Genomic DNA, 17,551 nt, shown 5'->3' on the forward strand with positions numbered 1-17,551 from the left:
GCTCACCAGTGTGTTTTGAACTACTTTTCACATCTGTATTTCAAAGGTGGTTTGAACACACTCTTAATGAGGGTCCTATCAATAGCTTTTTTATAAATATCAGCCTGATAATTGTAGGGGAGTTGAATTATAACCCAGAGGCCTTGTTTCAGTGTTTTTATAAACAATAGGAAGGCAGTGTTCTTACTGTGATAAATCCTTAGTACTTGCCAAGCTCTGAGAATAATACATTCTAAATTTAAGTTTATGTTTACACAGAAGGAAGCAGAAGACATAATAACCTTAGCTCCAACTCACCATTAGCTTACTTTTCTAGAATTTATTGTTGCAGAATGGCAAGTAACTTTTTCTCCAAATGCTACAAATTCAGATTTTTAAGATGAAAGCCAACCACCCAAGTACTGTCATTCAATGCTTGTTCCTTAAAAATAAAACAAAAAAAAAGACCAGAAGTTAAAGCCATTCAAAGAGACCTTTACATATTGTTAAAATGAAAGCCTGTTAATTTGTTACCAACATTTATTCCAGAAGCCCTCTATCAGTATCTCTACCACCATCCCAGAGATGCAGGGTCTACATAGAATCTTGACAATTCCGTGAATGAAGTTGTAATGCCTCCTCTTCCATCTTCCCTTAGAGATCAGAATTGTCTATATCCATTTCTGAGGATTATTTCAGCATCCAGAATGATGAATTTCATTATTTGAGTATTCTTATTCTTGACACCATAAAAATCAATAAAAGACTTAGAAGGACAGTGGGAATGAGCAGTAGGAGCTGGGCTCCTACTCCACCTTTATTCCAGTGGGGATGTCTCTTCCTTCCTTTGCAGTGACAGATGGTGGTCAGGAAAGATAGCTTGGTTTATGGTACCTGGTAGTATCTTTAAAAAAAACAATTCTAAACATCTGCTCTAACACAAGATACACATAAGCCTCAAGCTACACAGCTAAGCCCCCCTCAGACTCCACTTCATGGAAAAATATGGTCAAATATCTCAGAATTTCAACATTGTGCTCCATTCTGGGTAAAACACAGGGACAGGCAAGGACAGGCAAACTTCCACTAATCTGAACTCAGGACTTGTAAAATACAGAAAACAGAGTCAGTGCTGTACTACACAGCTGGATTTAGGAACAATGAATTCTGTTTGGAGAAACTTTAGGCACATATGTATTGCATAATCTCGGACTTGGCTTTGTGAACACATAGATTTCTGCTTGGCACACATGGCAAACTAAAATCAAGATAAGATTCAAATATAACTGGAAGAAAGAATAGAGTATATTCTTAGCCAGAAGTTCTTGTATTTTGAGAGATGGAAACGGAGAAGATCCTTTTAGAAAACAGAGACAGAAAATTTCGTAGTATGACTAAAAATAGATGGCTTGAAATCTAGGTCGCCATTGACATTTGGTTATGCAGAATTTCTATTTCATTTATGGGGATAAATACACCATGTTTTATCATGAAAAGAAAATAAATTCAATTTCCTTATCACTTCATGCCATAGGAAAAAATTAAATATAGTTCTTCCCACCATGGTGACTAACAGCCTAACTCCAAATCCAGTCAAAATTTGAGAGATTAGTTTGTCAAAGCCACCACCATCAAATCTCACTCATTTCATATCACAAACCATACTGCTCTTTCCACAAGGCGGAGAAGATCAAAGTCACCCACGTTGCAATTTCATCAAGGCTAAGGCACATACAGAATGTTATGAATGAAACTACTTGAGGTTTGTTGTGTCTAAACTTACAAAAAAAGCACAGATTTTGTAGAGTATTTTCAAAGAACTAGGAAAAAATAACTCACTGTATTTGATTGGAGAACAGGTTAAAAAGATAAGTGCGCTTGTGCTTCACAGAGGAGGAAGCCCTGTGCTGTATCCCCTGAACTTACATGAGCCTACTTGCGCTAAATAAATTCCAGAACAAATGGGAATTTCACCTGTTTGACTTGATGCCCTGTCCCAGAACCATTACTTGCTCATCATAATCTTGTTAGCATGTTTTAAAGATCAAGTAAATCCTTGTAAGGATCCTTGAAAGTAAAGTGTGCCACAAAGTCTCGAAAAAAATGGAACAACTTCTAAGTGTTCCTTTTTTGTTTTATTAAACATATTTTAAACTGGCATTGCTTACACTGTAAGTAGGTTCTTTACATTTCTTCAAGTGCCTTTTCTAGGCAAAGGAATCATTCCACAGACTGTTCAGGGGCAGAAAATCAATTACAATCTGACCCTTTTAAGAAAACAAACTCAAGTAAACTTTGTTCCCCCACCATTTCTGGAAGCAAATAAGACTGTCAGAAGAATCTGGAACATGATGAGACATTTCCATGGCCTACAGGAAACATTGAAACTTCACACAGTGAAAATAAAATTTGAAATAATATTTGCCCCATTAGGATAAACAACCTGTTAATACTTAACATTCTTCCTTTGTAGCAGCAGCTGATGTAACAGTTTTCCTTCTAGTTATGGTTCCTACACTTCAAAATTGAGGCACTAACTGAGCTTTGCATCATATGCATAAGATCCAGGAAACAAACTGCACTGCACAGCTATGCACCAAAACTTCCAATGAATTATCTCTTGCAAAAAAAAAAAAAAAGTCTCCTGGCAAGATTTCCTTAACTGGTTCATTAGCAATAATGAAGCTTATGTCTCTGATGTACACCTGGGTCAGCAAATTCCTTGTCCAGGCTTAGACAAGCTAGAGAAGTAACATCTCCTCCAGATGGACATTAATTATTAAACCACATTTATCAAGGGAGAGCAGCAAGGTAACTGACTCCTCATGCGACTGCCAGTGGCCTGAAAACACTTCCAAAGCCTCCATGCACATCTAGGATGGTTGGTTTTGCTCAGTTGTCCAAAGCAGGCTGCAGGCTGCTCATATGAAACACTAAAGGCCAACAAACAGCCAAGAGAGCAATGTGTGCTCTGTGATCCCTCCTCTGCACCGAGACCCAGCCCCTCCCAAGAAACACAACAGAGGTGCAGGCAGTAAGACAACACGGCTAAGCTCCGTGGATTTGCTTACTCCATATCTGCAAAACCTATGCAGTCACACCTTCACCTTTTCTAAATGAGTCACACTTACTTCTGCCTTTTGACTTAAAAAAATATAGAAGCTCTATTTCATTTAGAAGTGAGTACATTTCTCAAATATTTGAGGTTTTTCACATCAGGATATTTATCTCTGAGCCATGGACCATTGTTTACACAGCTCTCTCAAAGTAAGCTGAGGACAGAAGCCCTTGCTATGGTGATGGGCTAAAACAGAACTGCATCTTGGATTCCCACCTTTCAAAACAGGGATGCCTGGACAAGGGAACCCACCCATCTTGTCACAATTTGAGACTCAACTGGGCATAGGGTGCCTGCAACACTTGAAATCTTTCATTCTGCCCTCCAGATGCTGCAGAAAAATCACATGACAGACTCTCACTTTTTCTTCTCTACCTGAATTTATTCATGACCCTTGGTGACTCTGCTAATATTGACCTTTAGCTTATGCTGTATTTTACTGCTCTGGTCTCCATAGTTTACTGCTCTGACATATTATTTCAGCAGAAGTCATACCTTCTCTTAGCCTCTATTTACCCAGCCTAAACAAAACAAATCTTTTAAGTGTTTTTTGATATGATAAGGCATCCATTTTGCAGATAATGTCAATCGCTCTTCTGTACACTGATTCTCTGAATAAACTGGTTGTAAAAACTGACAGTCTGTCATGCAAAGTGCTGACCATGGCTGTCATGAGGGCCAACTATGAGCAATTAACTATTTCCTTTACTCTGTAGTAAGTACCTGCATGTCCCTGGCTGCAAAACCCATATACCACTCTCACAGTCCTCATTTACATGGTACTGATATCCTCACACCTTTTTTAAAGATCAGCTGCTCCTCATTTCTTCTTTCCCTATTTACTATCCTTTTTCCCTGTCCTCTTCTCCTTTCTTTTCTGAATATCATGTAAGCTACAGACTTCAGATAAACAAGCAACTGAGCAATAGACTTACAAATATGTGTTTACAAATGTGTATTACAAAGGGTTTTATGTCCTCAAAGAACAGAGGTTGCTCCATTCTCAAGCAAAAGAAGACCTACACAAAGTATAAAGACATTTGTTTATCACATTCTCCCTGCTGGCTTTCTTGGTCAAAAGGTTATTTCTAAATCTGTCACTGATCTGTCCATTGGTTTTGATTAAACATCTGCCTTGTCTCATTCTGCTTCCTTATTTGTGAAATGGAGTTAAAAATAATTTAATAAACAGATTGATAGAAGTGTATTAACAAAATCAAGACTTTTTTTAATCTCTCAGAGTGGTCAGCTTTTGCTAGGATAGAGTGGTTGTCTTTATACTTTACATCATTGCACAAATCCACTTCCACCATTTCAAAGGGGCAGTACAAACACACTAATTTTGTTCACTTTCCGAATCGGTACGTTTTATGATCTAAAATACTCCTTGTAATATCTTGCTATGATTCCAGATTTGCAACTTAAAATATGCCCAGCTCCTGGCAACAAAAATCCCAAATTCACCAGTCATGCTGGTGGTATTTATCACTGGAGTCTGAGTCGCACAAGTCAAAATGCAAGTTATTTATAGGACAATCTTAAGATTTTGGGATGGGAATTATATGTCTAAAATCCTTCTCCCCTCCTTGAAAAGCTCTGTGAACATACAAGAGGAAAGAAAAAGAATTCTATGTGAGAACATAAGCACCATCTCCCTTGTTTCGAACAGTTTATGGAAACAAACTAGATAAAATATCAGGAAAATTGTATTTTAAAAGGGGTAAAAAACCCAAAATCCACTCCCCACCCCTGAAAAAAAAAAAAATCTCATATAGATCTTATATAACATGTACTAAAGAAACCCATACAGTTTCTTTCCAGAGGCTTACTCTGGATCTAAATTTAATCTTTCCATCTTCATTAGCAATAATGAAGCAGCTCAATTTCTCAATGTCATCAATAAGCACAAGCTCAAGTCTCATTTCTAAGCCAGACATATCAGGAGATTAATGCTGGCTGTTTAACAAGCTGTACTTCATCCACTTACAAATGCTGAATCAAATTGCTTTTAAAAATGCCTGCCATGGAACACAGAATAATAGGAAAAAAAGGAAGCCTTAATCACCCACTACTCCTTTCCCAAAGCACAAAAGTCTGATGTTAGCCTGACTTCCCTGTGAGAGCAGCTCACTGTTTTACCTCTTGGAGTAACAGCCCACTCACATTTTGTTGCTGCCAAGTCCTTGGGCTTTATCTCACTTTGTGCACTTGTAATGAGGTCTCATTTGAGCTGCCCCTGCAGTACCACCCACCTTAGCCATTCCAGTTTGGGCTGTATTCCCAACACTTAATCCCCTGGAATTTATAACCTATGACAGTTTTTCAGGCACAGACACTTTGTATCATTACTAATTCTAACCCTGACACAGAGTAGATGTTAAACCCTAGAAAACTGTGCCTTCCAGTGGGAATATTCCCTCGCAACTCCCTGTGCTGTGTGTGATTACTCCATCTTATTCCATTGGAAAGAAATACAGGAGAACGTCACACATCCTCAGGATAACCCACACCATGTGCAATTACACACAAAATTACCTCGTGAAATTTAAAGAAAATACAGCATAGTCTCTGACAATTTCTCAGATTATAAATGTTGAGTTCCTAGAAATAAAAAATACGTAAACAGGAGAACATGAAGTTAGTGGTCACAGTTTTGTGGATAGTCTACATTCACTCACTCTTCTAGGAGCTCTTGAATTATTAGAAAGACTAAAGCAAATTAATAAAAATTTAACTTCATAGGCTCGAATTCTGAGTATTCATAATTTTTTATTTTCCACATCTTGTCATTCCTGAATACATGTCCTTAAAGGGAATACCTTAAGACATCTCTGCTTGCTTTTCATGATCTTTGGAGGCAAACAGAGCATGATGAATGGGATGATCATTTAAAGAAGGCATAAAGGAGATCAGGAAAAGGCAGTTCCTAGGAAGAAAACTAAGCAGCACACCTCAGCTGGGCCTCTCCCTGTGCTCTCAGCAACTTCCATAGATTTTGTTACTCGAGGGAGATTGATTTTTTACATCTCACTGCTCAGCAGCTCAGGGCCAGCAAGTTCATAGTAATTGTTGTTCTTCCTGAGGCCTTAAAAGAGAGTCTGGGCTGTGACTCCACTCTGGGGAGCATCACAGGCCACACCAGCCTGCTGTATCCACATGGCATTCCCTGAGCCAGGCCCTTGGCTGACCCCTGTGCCACCGTCTGCTGATCCTCAGCCTCAGTGCTCCACTCATCAACAGGGATGGGAGGGTTGGGTTTTCTTTGGGGTTTCTATTTGGTTTCATTTGGGGTTTTTTTTATTCATATAAACTTGAAAAGTTTATTGGACTGAAGGATCCTACCTACCTTCCAAGTCCCCTGGGGATAAAAATTTCCCTCTGTCTGCATGAGCATGTAATACATTCATTACTACATGATGTCAATAAATCATTTAATCCCAAGGCAGGAAAAATTCATAGAACGATAAAGAAGTGGATTAAAATTGTTCAGAACCAAAATCTCTAACTAAATGTCCTGGGTTGCAGTGTAGGATGTACACAAAGTATTTATTCTATCAACCATCTTCATGAACTGTTGAAACCATGTGGGCTAGTGTTTTCCCAAGCCCCCTGCCTCTTCTGCTAATGGCCTTTGGGGTGTCTTCTGCTAATGACCTTTGGGGTGTCTTCTGCTAATGGCCCATTAACGCCTGGCCCATGACTCACAGGTAACTCCCTCCAGGGGTTATCTGTGTTAATGGGCCATCAAGGACCCATTTCACACCTCTCATGCTATTGTGAGATGCTCTGCCCAGGGGGAGGAGCCAAGCATTCTCACCTGGATATAAGCTGGGATGTGGGACAGTGCAGTGGGCACTTACCCACTGGATTCCCAGAGGACCAGAGCTACCAGACCTTTCTACAGGATCACTGCTTCAGGAAGAGCACCTCACCTGGACTGCTTCCACCATCCTGCTCAGGTTGTATTCTGACTCTGTCAGTGATCCTTTGTGTTATTGTATTTATTTTATTTTACTTTTACCTTTTTGCCTTTCTTCTTATTAAATTATATCTCTGACTTGGAGCCTCTCATTCATTTTGCTTTCAAACCACAACACTAAATAAACCTTGTTTTCCCATTTCTTGAAGGAAGAAAATATATTTCTATCAGCTTGGTCAGGAACAGGAATAATGGATGTATCACTTAGATAAACAGAGCATCTAAGAATGTTAAATATTTTAAATAGGTTGCTTAGTACAAATACTGTTGTTTTATGAGAATTAACCTTGGCACTGGAAAAAAAGATAGCAAGTGCTTGTTTAAAGAACACTATAGGGTAAATAAAACCACAAGTACACAAAATCCATGTTTCAGATGGGGAGCTTTAGTCCCATTTCCTGCATATTTTAAACTTGTGATAATATAAATATTAGAAAAAGAGGGTCATCATAACCATATTAAGGAGGATGTGAATCCAACAGTGTAGCTCTGAAGAGAAAGACAAATGCAATTTTTTGCAACCCAGTTGAAAAAAGGCAGCAGAAATTCTGCTGCATGGGAAGAATCTATTCTCCCACCTTAGGTTGCTATAAAGGAGCAGGAAAAAAACAGCTGTATTAGGTATTCTAATGTATTCTGTTGCTCTTTTTTACACAGAAAGCCAATGATTAAATTTCAGAAAGGGTTTGTTCTGTTCAGAGAGTACATGAGGAAAAGTTCTGCATTTGCTATGTGTATCTTGAGGAAAACTTAGAAAAAAACTGAAAGTCTTCCATTTTTTTGCTACATTTTCTCCTTATAACATCTTTGTTGGGTTCTATTACACCCTTGATTACACCATGCAGAATAGGAAAACTAAGCCCAAATCTCATCCAAACAAATTCTATTTTAAATTATTATTTCTAAGGAATCAAGAGGTAAAAAAGACAGAATATTAAGTAGGAGAGTTACTCAGGTTTTTGCAATAGAAGTATAGGGAAAAAATAGAATGTTACAAAAACTTGTATGAAAAGGATCTTTTGAAAATGGGACTTCATGCAATTTGGATGCTTTTATTTATATTCTGCACTCTCACATAGCATCTCCTCTCCACATTTACCCTGATGGATGAAAAAGAAAATATACTCTAAGAATCCATATCCATCAAATACTATGGGATATGCAGTCCAGTCAGAAAGGCCAGCCTAGTAATGAGAATAGAAGTAGTAATAAAGTTGGCTCTCAAGAAAAACTGCAAAATTATTTTGAAACAAAGTGCTTCAGACTCCTAATAAAAACTGAAAATATTTCAGTTCAGGCCCTTTAAACATTTCAATGGAATATCTAAATTTTCTATTAAAAGATGTATTTAAAATAATTACAAATCATCTAGTTATGTAAATAAAATGTTTCAATAGCTCTACTTATTCTAGTTATTCAATAACTATTCATGAAAATAATCACATTACATTTTTTCATTTGTCACAGTGGAAGCCATGCACACCAGTTGAAGATAAAAACTCCCAGATTAAGTGTTCATCTATATCAAGCCAGAATAAAGCAGAGCTTGTGTCTGGTACTGAATCTTCTTTGGAGTTTATGGGACATGTGCTTGCTGGATGGATTCACATGGCCTGCAGAAAACCCATCTTCTGTTCTCTCTTAAGCTCCTGAAGGAATTTGAAAACAACTGGACTCATGATCTCACACAAAGTACTTGGCATATGATCATCTTTCACGTAGCACTGTTGGAGCATTCCAATACTTTCAAAATAATGTATCTGTCTTAATTAACCTGAATATATTTACTCTTTTCCATATGAAATCTTGTGCAAAGTGGCACAGGATCCTTTCTCACTTTTAAATATTACATTGAATATGTCTCATGCACATATACTACTGGCTTGTGAAAGTCTTGCATTTCTATTTTGGAACAACTATTCCTCATGCATTCACTAGTTTCAACTCCAGGCTGTGTCAAGTGGCAATGCAGAATCCCAGCTGCAAAATCATTGTCCTACTTTTACTTGTCTTAGCTCAATGTTACAACTTTCTCCCACATCTCAAACTTGTCCAAGCCTTCTCACACCCAACCTCCTCTTTAACTCCCACCACACTTTCAAAATCTCACATTGCATTTCCCACTTGTCTTCCACATGAGCTCACTCACTCAAAGGAGCATTTCTCATTTAAGAAATAACTTTGAAAATGCAGTCCTGTTTTACTAAAAATTGTTCTGCTATTATTAAATATCTGCTTGTATTTTTGTGGGGGTATTTTTTATTTATGTATATTCATGAAGACTTTAGCAAGTCATGTATTTGCCTTTAGGTACTTGGGTTTTCAAAATACTAACTCAGATGACAATTTTACACGATGTTAAGGGTTTTCCTGTTTAGCCTTATTTCTTTTCCCTTATGATGCCCAAAAGATAGGCTGGAAATAAATCCCCACAGACGGATGTCCATAGAGCAAGTATTTGTTTATTTTTGGTGAGGGGGTTATCTCCACCTAACTCACCCACCCTTGTCAAGTGCTGTGGATTATTTTTACAGTAAGCATTGCTCAGTGTCACTGTGTCACTACATCATCTTCACAGACGCCCTGGAACTAAGTTATATTGTATGATCTCATGGTTATAAATAGTTCTTTTGCACTGTGCTTGCTCCTCCCCAATTCAGGGGTCATTGGGGGTCTTTGATGAAGGCTTCCAAGGTCTTCTTCACATCTGAACTTTTCTACCTTGTCTTTGGAGCACGGTACAGTTACAGTGTTCCTTGGTCTGTCTGGTCTTAACCAGCCTAAATTCTTCGTTTTGTGGCTAATTGGCTTTACAATTGGCTAATTGGCTTTACAATACTAATGAGAAATTTGCCAATTTCTCATTAGTACTGTACTCATCTATCTCTAAAGCTACCCACCTGGTGAGCTTTTTCTTGTCTGTTCAGCATTAAGCAACTAGTTAACCATATATGAGCCATTACATTGTATAAAAAGTTATGGTTCAGTTTATACAGGTATCAGGTTATATTGGTACATAAAAAGTCATGCCTTAGGTTGTATTGATATAACTCATGCTATAAAAGTACCTTGTAACTTTGATCACTTGGATGGCATAGTAAGACACTACTTATTCTTAAGTTTTTTGAGAACACCAAGATGAAAGGCACTCAGTGAGCCAGGACACTCTTTCAGAAACACCCAAGCAGTGTTTGAGTGCTTCCGTGGGGAGATGGATTGCTGCAGTAGCTGAGGGGATGACCCGGAATTCAAGAACAAGAGGAAATAAAACCTAAGGCCACCACACACCTTACTAATGCCGCTGTTTGGGGGAGCTGAGGGCACTGGGGCCGTTTTTCATACCATTTTCCCCACATTTTCTGCACTTGCTGGTTGTGACCTTGCCAGCCCCAGCGGCTGCGGGGATAACAGAAGGGGTCAGGTTGTAAGGGACCCCAGTGGGGCAGCTGTCCCTGCCCAGACGTGGTGATCCAGGAGCACAGGAGCAGCTCCGTGCCCCGGCGGCTCCGGCACACCAGGGGCACACCATCGGCACGGCCCGGGCACAGCCCGGCCCCGAGGCTCCCCACACGCGGCGCCGCCGCCGCCGCCTCACGCAGGACCCGACCCCCCCGCCCGGACGCCACTACGCGTGATGTCACACGGCCTCAGCCAATGGCGACCTCTGTTTAGCTGGGGACGAGGAGGGTCGTTGCGTATTTCACGAGGAGGGCCAGGTGTCTGTGCTGACGTCACGCTGCCGCAGCCAATAGCAGCCTCTGCTTGCGGGTGTTTATTGCATATTCATTTATGCACATTCATAGCCGCGCCCTGTCGGTGCAGCAGTGGCCGCGGGGGCGGGCCCGGCGCTCCCTGGCAGGAAGGCGCGGCCCGTGCTCTGCGGAGCCCCGCCGGCAGCGGGAGGCGGAGCCGGCCCGCCCCTATTTATGCTGAGCCTCGCCGGGAGCGGCGCCGTGAGTGTGGGGCGGAAGCGCCCGCCGCCTTTTTCCTCCCGCCCGGCTGCAGGCGACGAGGATGAGCCAGAGAGACACCCTGGTGCATCTCTTTGCCGGCGGGTAGGTGAAGCCCCGAGAGCTGCTCCTGCGCTTATCCCGTTCTCTGCCCTGGGCTGCGGGTCCGGCCTGGCTCCTGTGCCCGCCGCGGGCTGGCCTGGGCGGGGGCGGCGCGGCCTGGCCCGGCTGCCTGGGGACACGGCTGTGGGGGCTGCTCCGTGCCCGGGGGCCGCGGGGGGGAGAGGAGAGGCCGCCGCGCTCCGCTCCCGCCCCGTGCCCTGAGGCCCTTCGGGGCCGCCGCGCTCGGCAGGGCCCGGGCCCGGGAGTCGCGCTGTGCCGCGGGTGGGACGGGGCCCTCGGGAGGCGGCGTGGCGGCTTCTCGGAAAGCCAGGCCCCTCTATCTGCTCTGTCTATCTGCTCGCCGTTCCGGGGTTGTCCCTTATCTGGCGGAGAAGCATTCGGGGCCCGCTGTACGCAGAGCCTGCCGGAATCGCCTGTCGGGTTCCCGGGCCGGGAATGCCCCGCTCGTGTCCGAGGCCGCTGTATCCCTGCGGTGCCTTTTAACGCTCCAGCGTGTGCCGCTCTTCCCCGTGGGGCTGCGGCACCGTCGTGCAGCTCTCCGGACACAAGGGCACAAGAAATGGGAGGGAAGAATCTACTCAGAAATAAAGATGTAGCCTTAGTTATGTTCGAGGTAACTTTTTGCCTTCACAGCTATTAATGAAGTTTCAAAATGTACGGGCTGTATTTCTGAGGCCTTTGGTTGCTCCCCCAGCCTAAAAGGGAAGGCTGGGGGTCCTGATGGGCTTGGTTGTAATAGTTATTTGGGTAGTGAGTGTGAGTGTTCAGAAGTGAGAGGACATACCTTGCATCCCATGAGAGCTTGAAGGTGTGATTTCCCTTTGCTCCTCACTGACAATAATGAGCTTGCTGCTTCTGGACTGAGGTGTGTGAGGTGGGAGAATCAGAGCAAGTCTGAGTGACTGGGATACCTGTCAGTACTTTCTCTGCTTAAGGCACACTCTGAAGTATTGTACACCTGATCTAGTGCCCTTGGGAGGGGCTTTTTCATCCCCTTGATTTCTTGCACCCTGTTTAAGAGGAGAGTGGTTGTGCAGCAGGAGGGCCAGGATGGAGTAGTGAGTACTGTTTTTTTCAGACTTTGCATCCTTGTAAGCATTCAGAAAAGCAATAAAAGGAGCTCAAGAAACATCAGGAGCTGCTGCAGAGAATCCAGTAGAGGGCTACAAATATGGTGAGGGGTTTGGAGCACCTGTGTTATGAGAACAGACTGGGGGAGCTGGGGCTGTTCTCAGGTACAGTCTGGAGAAAAGACTGAGAGGGGAATCTCATTAATGCATATGAATATCTCAAAGAAGTGTCAGGAGGATGGTGCCAGACTTTCTTCAGTGGTGCCCAGAGACAAGACAATGAGCTGAGACCATAAACTAAAACACAAGTTTCACCTCAACATGAGGAAGAACTTCATCATATTGAGGGTGGCAGAGCAGTGGAACAGGCTGCCCAGGGAGGTTCTGGGGGTTTCCCTCTCTGGAGACCTGGACATGTTTCTGGAGACACAGACATTTATTTCCACCTGGATGTGTTTCTCCATGGTGACCATACCTTGGCAGGCACATTAGACAACTGATCTCCAGAGGTCCCTTCCAGCCCTAAGGATTCTGTGAGTGTTGCCTGAACATAGCCCTTCAGCTTGACAGCTCTGCACAGGGAAGATTACTGAGCAGAATTATGTGTTATGTCAGAAACAGGTTTATAAACATGAAACTTGAGGCCAGATGAAGATTGCTCAGCTCAGCTTGGTCATTCCTATTTATTACAGAGCAGTGTGATCGATGGGGAGGTGCTGGCCAGCTGGGTCAGGGGTTATGCTGCGAGGAAAAGGCTGCGTGGGAGGCACATGTTTCCTGTAACCTCAGTGCAGCCTGGCTGACACTCTGTGTTTGGTCACACTTGGCAGTAGGAGAATTTTTTGGGGTCATCTCATGACTTTGCCAGCACGGTGCACTACAGATCACCTGAGTGATCTTTAGTCTTCAGTGAAACTTAGAGGAAGGAAGCTTTGGAGCTTTGTTTGCCTTTAAGTTGCACCAGAGCCCCTGTGGAAACAACATGGTTATCTCTATCTGCTGGTGCTTTTTTTTTTTTTTTTTCCCAGATGTTCAAGTTCATTTTTCAGTTCCTGCCTTCTGTAATGAAGCTTTGACAGATGACATTGCTGATTTGGTAACATAAATGAGGCTATCCTGGGATTTCTCTGTAGCTGCCTAGGCTATATGAGTTTTTTTTTATATATCTTCTCTTTTTCCCCCACTAGTCAAATGACAGCTGTTGTCACTGTAGACATTATGTTGGTAGTATAAACTCAGGTGCTTTTATTCTAAACCAAGGATGCAGTTGAACATTCTTCATTCTTAAATTAAAAAGTCATGTGGTTGAAATGTGGGATGTAGAGTAACATTTTTAGCTCAAGTAGTAAGTTATGGTTGCTTTTTTAGTTGTTAGACTCTTTTTGAAATGTAGTAGAAAGCCTTAATGTTTTGCTTTATAGAAAAGATTAACATGTTTTGGATGTACTGGCTTGCAAGCACACGGTGAATATTCAGGTGTTGGCTACAAAAATAGTGTTCAGCTTTCGTGATTTATTCTCCATTTCCAGAAAGTGTATGACAGTAATGGTGTATCATGTAAACTTCCACTGAGAGCAGTGAACTTGCATGAGTGTTGCTCCCTCAGCAAAAGGAGGGATTTGGGTTAGGAGGTGGACAGCTGCTTTTCTGAGTTCACTGTTGGATAGTCTCAGGTTTTCTTCTTTTCTTCACTCTTGGTGTTTCTTGCAGAAATTTGGCTCTTTTCTAATTTAATGTGTGGGGAAATACAGGGAGGAGCTTCTTTATTTATCTTGATTGTAGAACTGTCTCAAGTTGGTCCGTAATTGTAATCACTCTGACAGAGGTTCTTAGCAAATCCCTACAGTGGCTAAAACAGTTCAGGTGCAGAAAATGTACTTAATGTAAGTGAATTCTCAGCAAGATCAGATGCTGTTGAGATGTATGAAGTAAAGGTAAGAGACCCTTGGGCTTTTCTGATTTCAGGAGATTGTTAATAATGCATAGCAGGGGCTGTGGTGATGGGGACTCTTTTACACCCTTTCAGGAAACAGCCACTTGAGCCGTAACTGAGTTGCCAAGCACTCAGCTCCTCTCTGCCCTAAAATACGTTCATGGCATAACCCTAGACAAATTTCAGAACAAGTGAGAAGGAGGTTAGTGCCTTTCTCTCCAAACAAGGCTATTTTTATATTCAGATACACTTCTGTGTGAAATAAGACAGTGTTTGTTTAAAGCTTGTGGTTTGCTCCATGGAGTTACTAAATTGCATGAAAATTGCTGTCAGTACTTGAGAAACTGTGCCACTGGTATTTTTCTCATATTTCTTTCTAAATGCTTTGAGCTGTTTTTACTTAATAGAAATGTTACTGTAAATATTGATTTACTCTGGCTCCTAATAGAAGCTACACTGTTCATGTTGGTGTTTGTTTTGGATAATGGAACCCAGTGATGCTTGATCCCCGGGTGGTGTTTTTCTTGTTTTCACTTGTAAGTTTCTATGTGGCAGCACATCGGAGGATTTTTTTTTATACTGTTCATTAGACATGGCAAGTTTGATTAGTATTTGTAGTTCATGGATGTGAGCTTACTTACTCTTTCCAGATTTCAGCAAAGAGACATAATTGGTGAGTAAAGTGATTGAGGGTTTGTGGCTGCTGGTACTCAAACAGTATAACACCAGGAAAACCCTGAACATTATGAGGGTTAATGAATGCTGTTTCTGAAAGCTGTACTTGCTAAAGCCCATCTGTACTGGCTAAAGACTGATACTGTACATGTAATAGCCAAAGCTGCAAGTTTGTTGATGTGAAAGTTACTCTGGTTGTAAAACATCTCCATGAAACTGCTGGATAGACTTGGGACCTGAATTTGCAGTGACTGATGAAGAGATAAAAAGATGTTCTGTTTGCAAGTGGTTTGGATACCTTTTTTCTTTGACAGAATTTTGAGCTCAGTTTACTTGCTGTTTCTTTTGACAGCCACTGTTTGCATGAAACGTTCACTTTCATACAGGAAAGATAAGTAGCTGGTAAAATATATGAATTAGTGTAGACCCAAGATAACAGGGTCAGGGTTTATCTTTAAGTCTTTGAGGCTGTGGTTACAAATACCATCAAAGGTGAATCTGAAACTAGCACTAGGCACCCATGGCTTTTATTTTCATAGAATTTGTCATTATCTCAAGGAATTAAAAAAATGTGCACTGACAGTTTTAGTTTGAAGTCAGCCTTTGGAATATCAGTCTGCTTTAGAGCATTTCTAGACAGTGCAGTGTCTGAATTTGAGACCCTCATCCATGCTGGAGCAGTCCCTTTTGCTGCTTGTAGGGCTGAAAAGTACCAGTAGAAGATGGTTGGCTGCTCTGGACAAGGGCAGTGACTCCTTAGCAGTTACCTTAAACTTGCAATAATAAGAAAAAACTTTGTCCAGACATGTCTGGAAGGGGAACCTGGGATTTGGATGCCAAACAGGTTTAGGTGTTTGAAGCATGTGCATATTTTTTTTCCTTGGAGTGTCACATAAATAACGCAGGTGTGTCTGAAGAAAATGGTTGACACCTGTTGAACAGTTGGCAGAATTTAAACCCCAATAGTTCCGGGTTTGTTTCTGTTAGACCAGTGAGATGATAGTCTTCTAAGTCACCAGTTGGGATCAAATTAAACGTGTTCTGGGTAGTTGGGGCTTCTTTTGTGGTTTATTGTGTTTTTTTTTTTTTTTTCCAATGGATACTTTCTGGAGTAGAAATGTTCTCCTTAGTTTAGAACATTGCTGTCTTCCTAGAATTGTTCAGTCCAAGAGATGTCAAGTAGACAACTGTTCTTAGTTTTGTTTTTCTTTTAGGTTTATCATGATCCTGCAGATGATAACTACATTTTGTGATGTCCATGTATCTTGTTTCACTGAATGTGACAGCTCTTAAATTGTTTAAGAAGTCTCAAGTTGAACTTCTAATTCTCTAGCTTGACTGTATTAATAGTAGTGGGATTTTAGTTTTCCTTTTTTAACCAGTTTGTTTATTATTGTGGATTTACCTACTCATCTCTGCTTTTCTGCCGTTCAAATTACTTAGGGCCTACAGGTGGATTTTCATACCCTTTTGTGTGTTCATACCCAAGGTGTTTCTGCTGAAAGTCAGCTTTGCAAGCTTTTTTTATACTCATGTGGTAAAGCTGAAGAAGGCTTGTAGTAAACATTGATCAGAGGCAAATATCATATTTAGGATTGATAAGAGGAGCAAGTGGTTTTCTGGATAGCATTCACTGGAAACTGCAGTGAGCATTCAGACACAGGAGTGCCTCAGGCCTTGCCAATCTTCAGTTCCCGTTTACACTGTGTCAGCAGGAGTGTGTTTGTTCACCTACTTACTCTAACACGTGAAATTCATCTAATCCTGGAGAAAACGTTACACATTAGTAAATGTTCCTACAAGTCACAATTGTTGGGGCCTGGTGCATGCATGACTGGAGAAACTCAAGCCCAGAGTGGTTTTAGGTAGTAGAAATTTCTGAAGTAGTTTACAAAATCCCACCTGCATTATTGAGAAGAAATCTCATATTTTTCAAACTGTTAAAAAATAATGTTTTCCTGAACTGTTCCTTGTTCCCAATTTGTGTTAAAGCGCAAATTAAAGGTATTCCCCTTAATTTGAATGAGTGAAGGGGGAGCAGGAGAGGTGGCAGCAATGTCCTGGCAACTTATAGAGCACTTGTTGTAGGCTGGAGCTGGTGGCTGGCTGTTAATGACCTGCCAGGCCTCCAGCACAAAAACATTGCTGTCTCTGATGGTACTGATGGTATTCCCAGGAGTGTGTCAAATATGCAAGGCTGGAAATACATTTCTAAGTAAAATACCCTGTCATTGATGCTGTAACAGAACAGCTGCTATTCTGCTTAGAAGTTGCTTATTTGTACAGAGTGCATATTTTTGGATTGTTTCTCTTCTTTGTTTACCCACAAGCTCTGTTTTGTCAAGCCTGGAGGTGTTTATCTTAAAGGTCAAGTGAAGTAGACAAGTCAGGGTAGTTACTGGATTATGCCTTTGTTTAGTAGTTTAATTCAAACTCAGTGGATCTTGTGACCATTGAGAAAGTTCTGGCTCCTCAACATATCAGGGTGTTTCTTTCACTCCTTCAGTTTCAGATGTTGTCTCTATTATATGAGGCTTTTTGAGGGCTGGGAAAGTGAAGTGTTACTTTGACAGAAGTAGAAATTGGGGATTTTGCCAAGACTCACATTACAGAACCACACAGCACTGTAAAACTTCTCAGCTTTCATCATCTGTGAGAAGGAATTTGAGATATTGAAGATCGGGGGCAGAGAAGAAGCTTAATTCAAACTATCAGTAGGTAGTG

The 17,551-nt window shown here is 41.5% G+C and overlaps 1 protein-coding gene across 1 annotated transcript in view; it reads left to right on the forward strand.

The window, feature by feature from the left end:
• Positions 1-10,999: 10,999 nt before the first annotated feature.
• SLC25A36 (solute carrier family 25 member 36) overlaps positions 11,000-17,551 on the forward strand; it is a 30,482-nt gene continuing 23,930 nt past the window's right edge. Inside the window, exon 1 of the mRNA XM_083868773.1 lies at positions 11,000-11,131. Within this exon, the coding sequence (XP_083724899.1) occupies positions 11,091-11,131 (41 nt within the window). The 5' untranslated portion in view covers positions 11,000-11,090. The remainder of the gene's footprint in view (positions 11,132-17,551) is intronic.

The sequence above is a fragment of the Zosterops lateralis genome, assembly GCF_965231275.1.
Source record: "Zosterops lateralis genome assembly, chromosome: 10".
NCBI lineage: Eukaryota > Metazoa > Chordata > Aves > Passeriformes > Zosteropidae > Zosterops > Zosterops lateralis.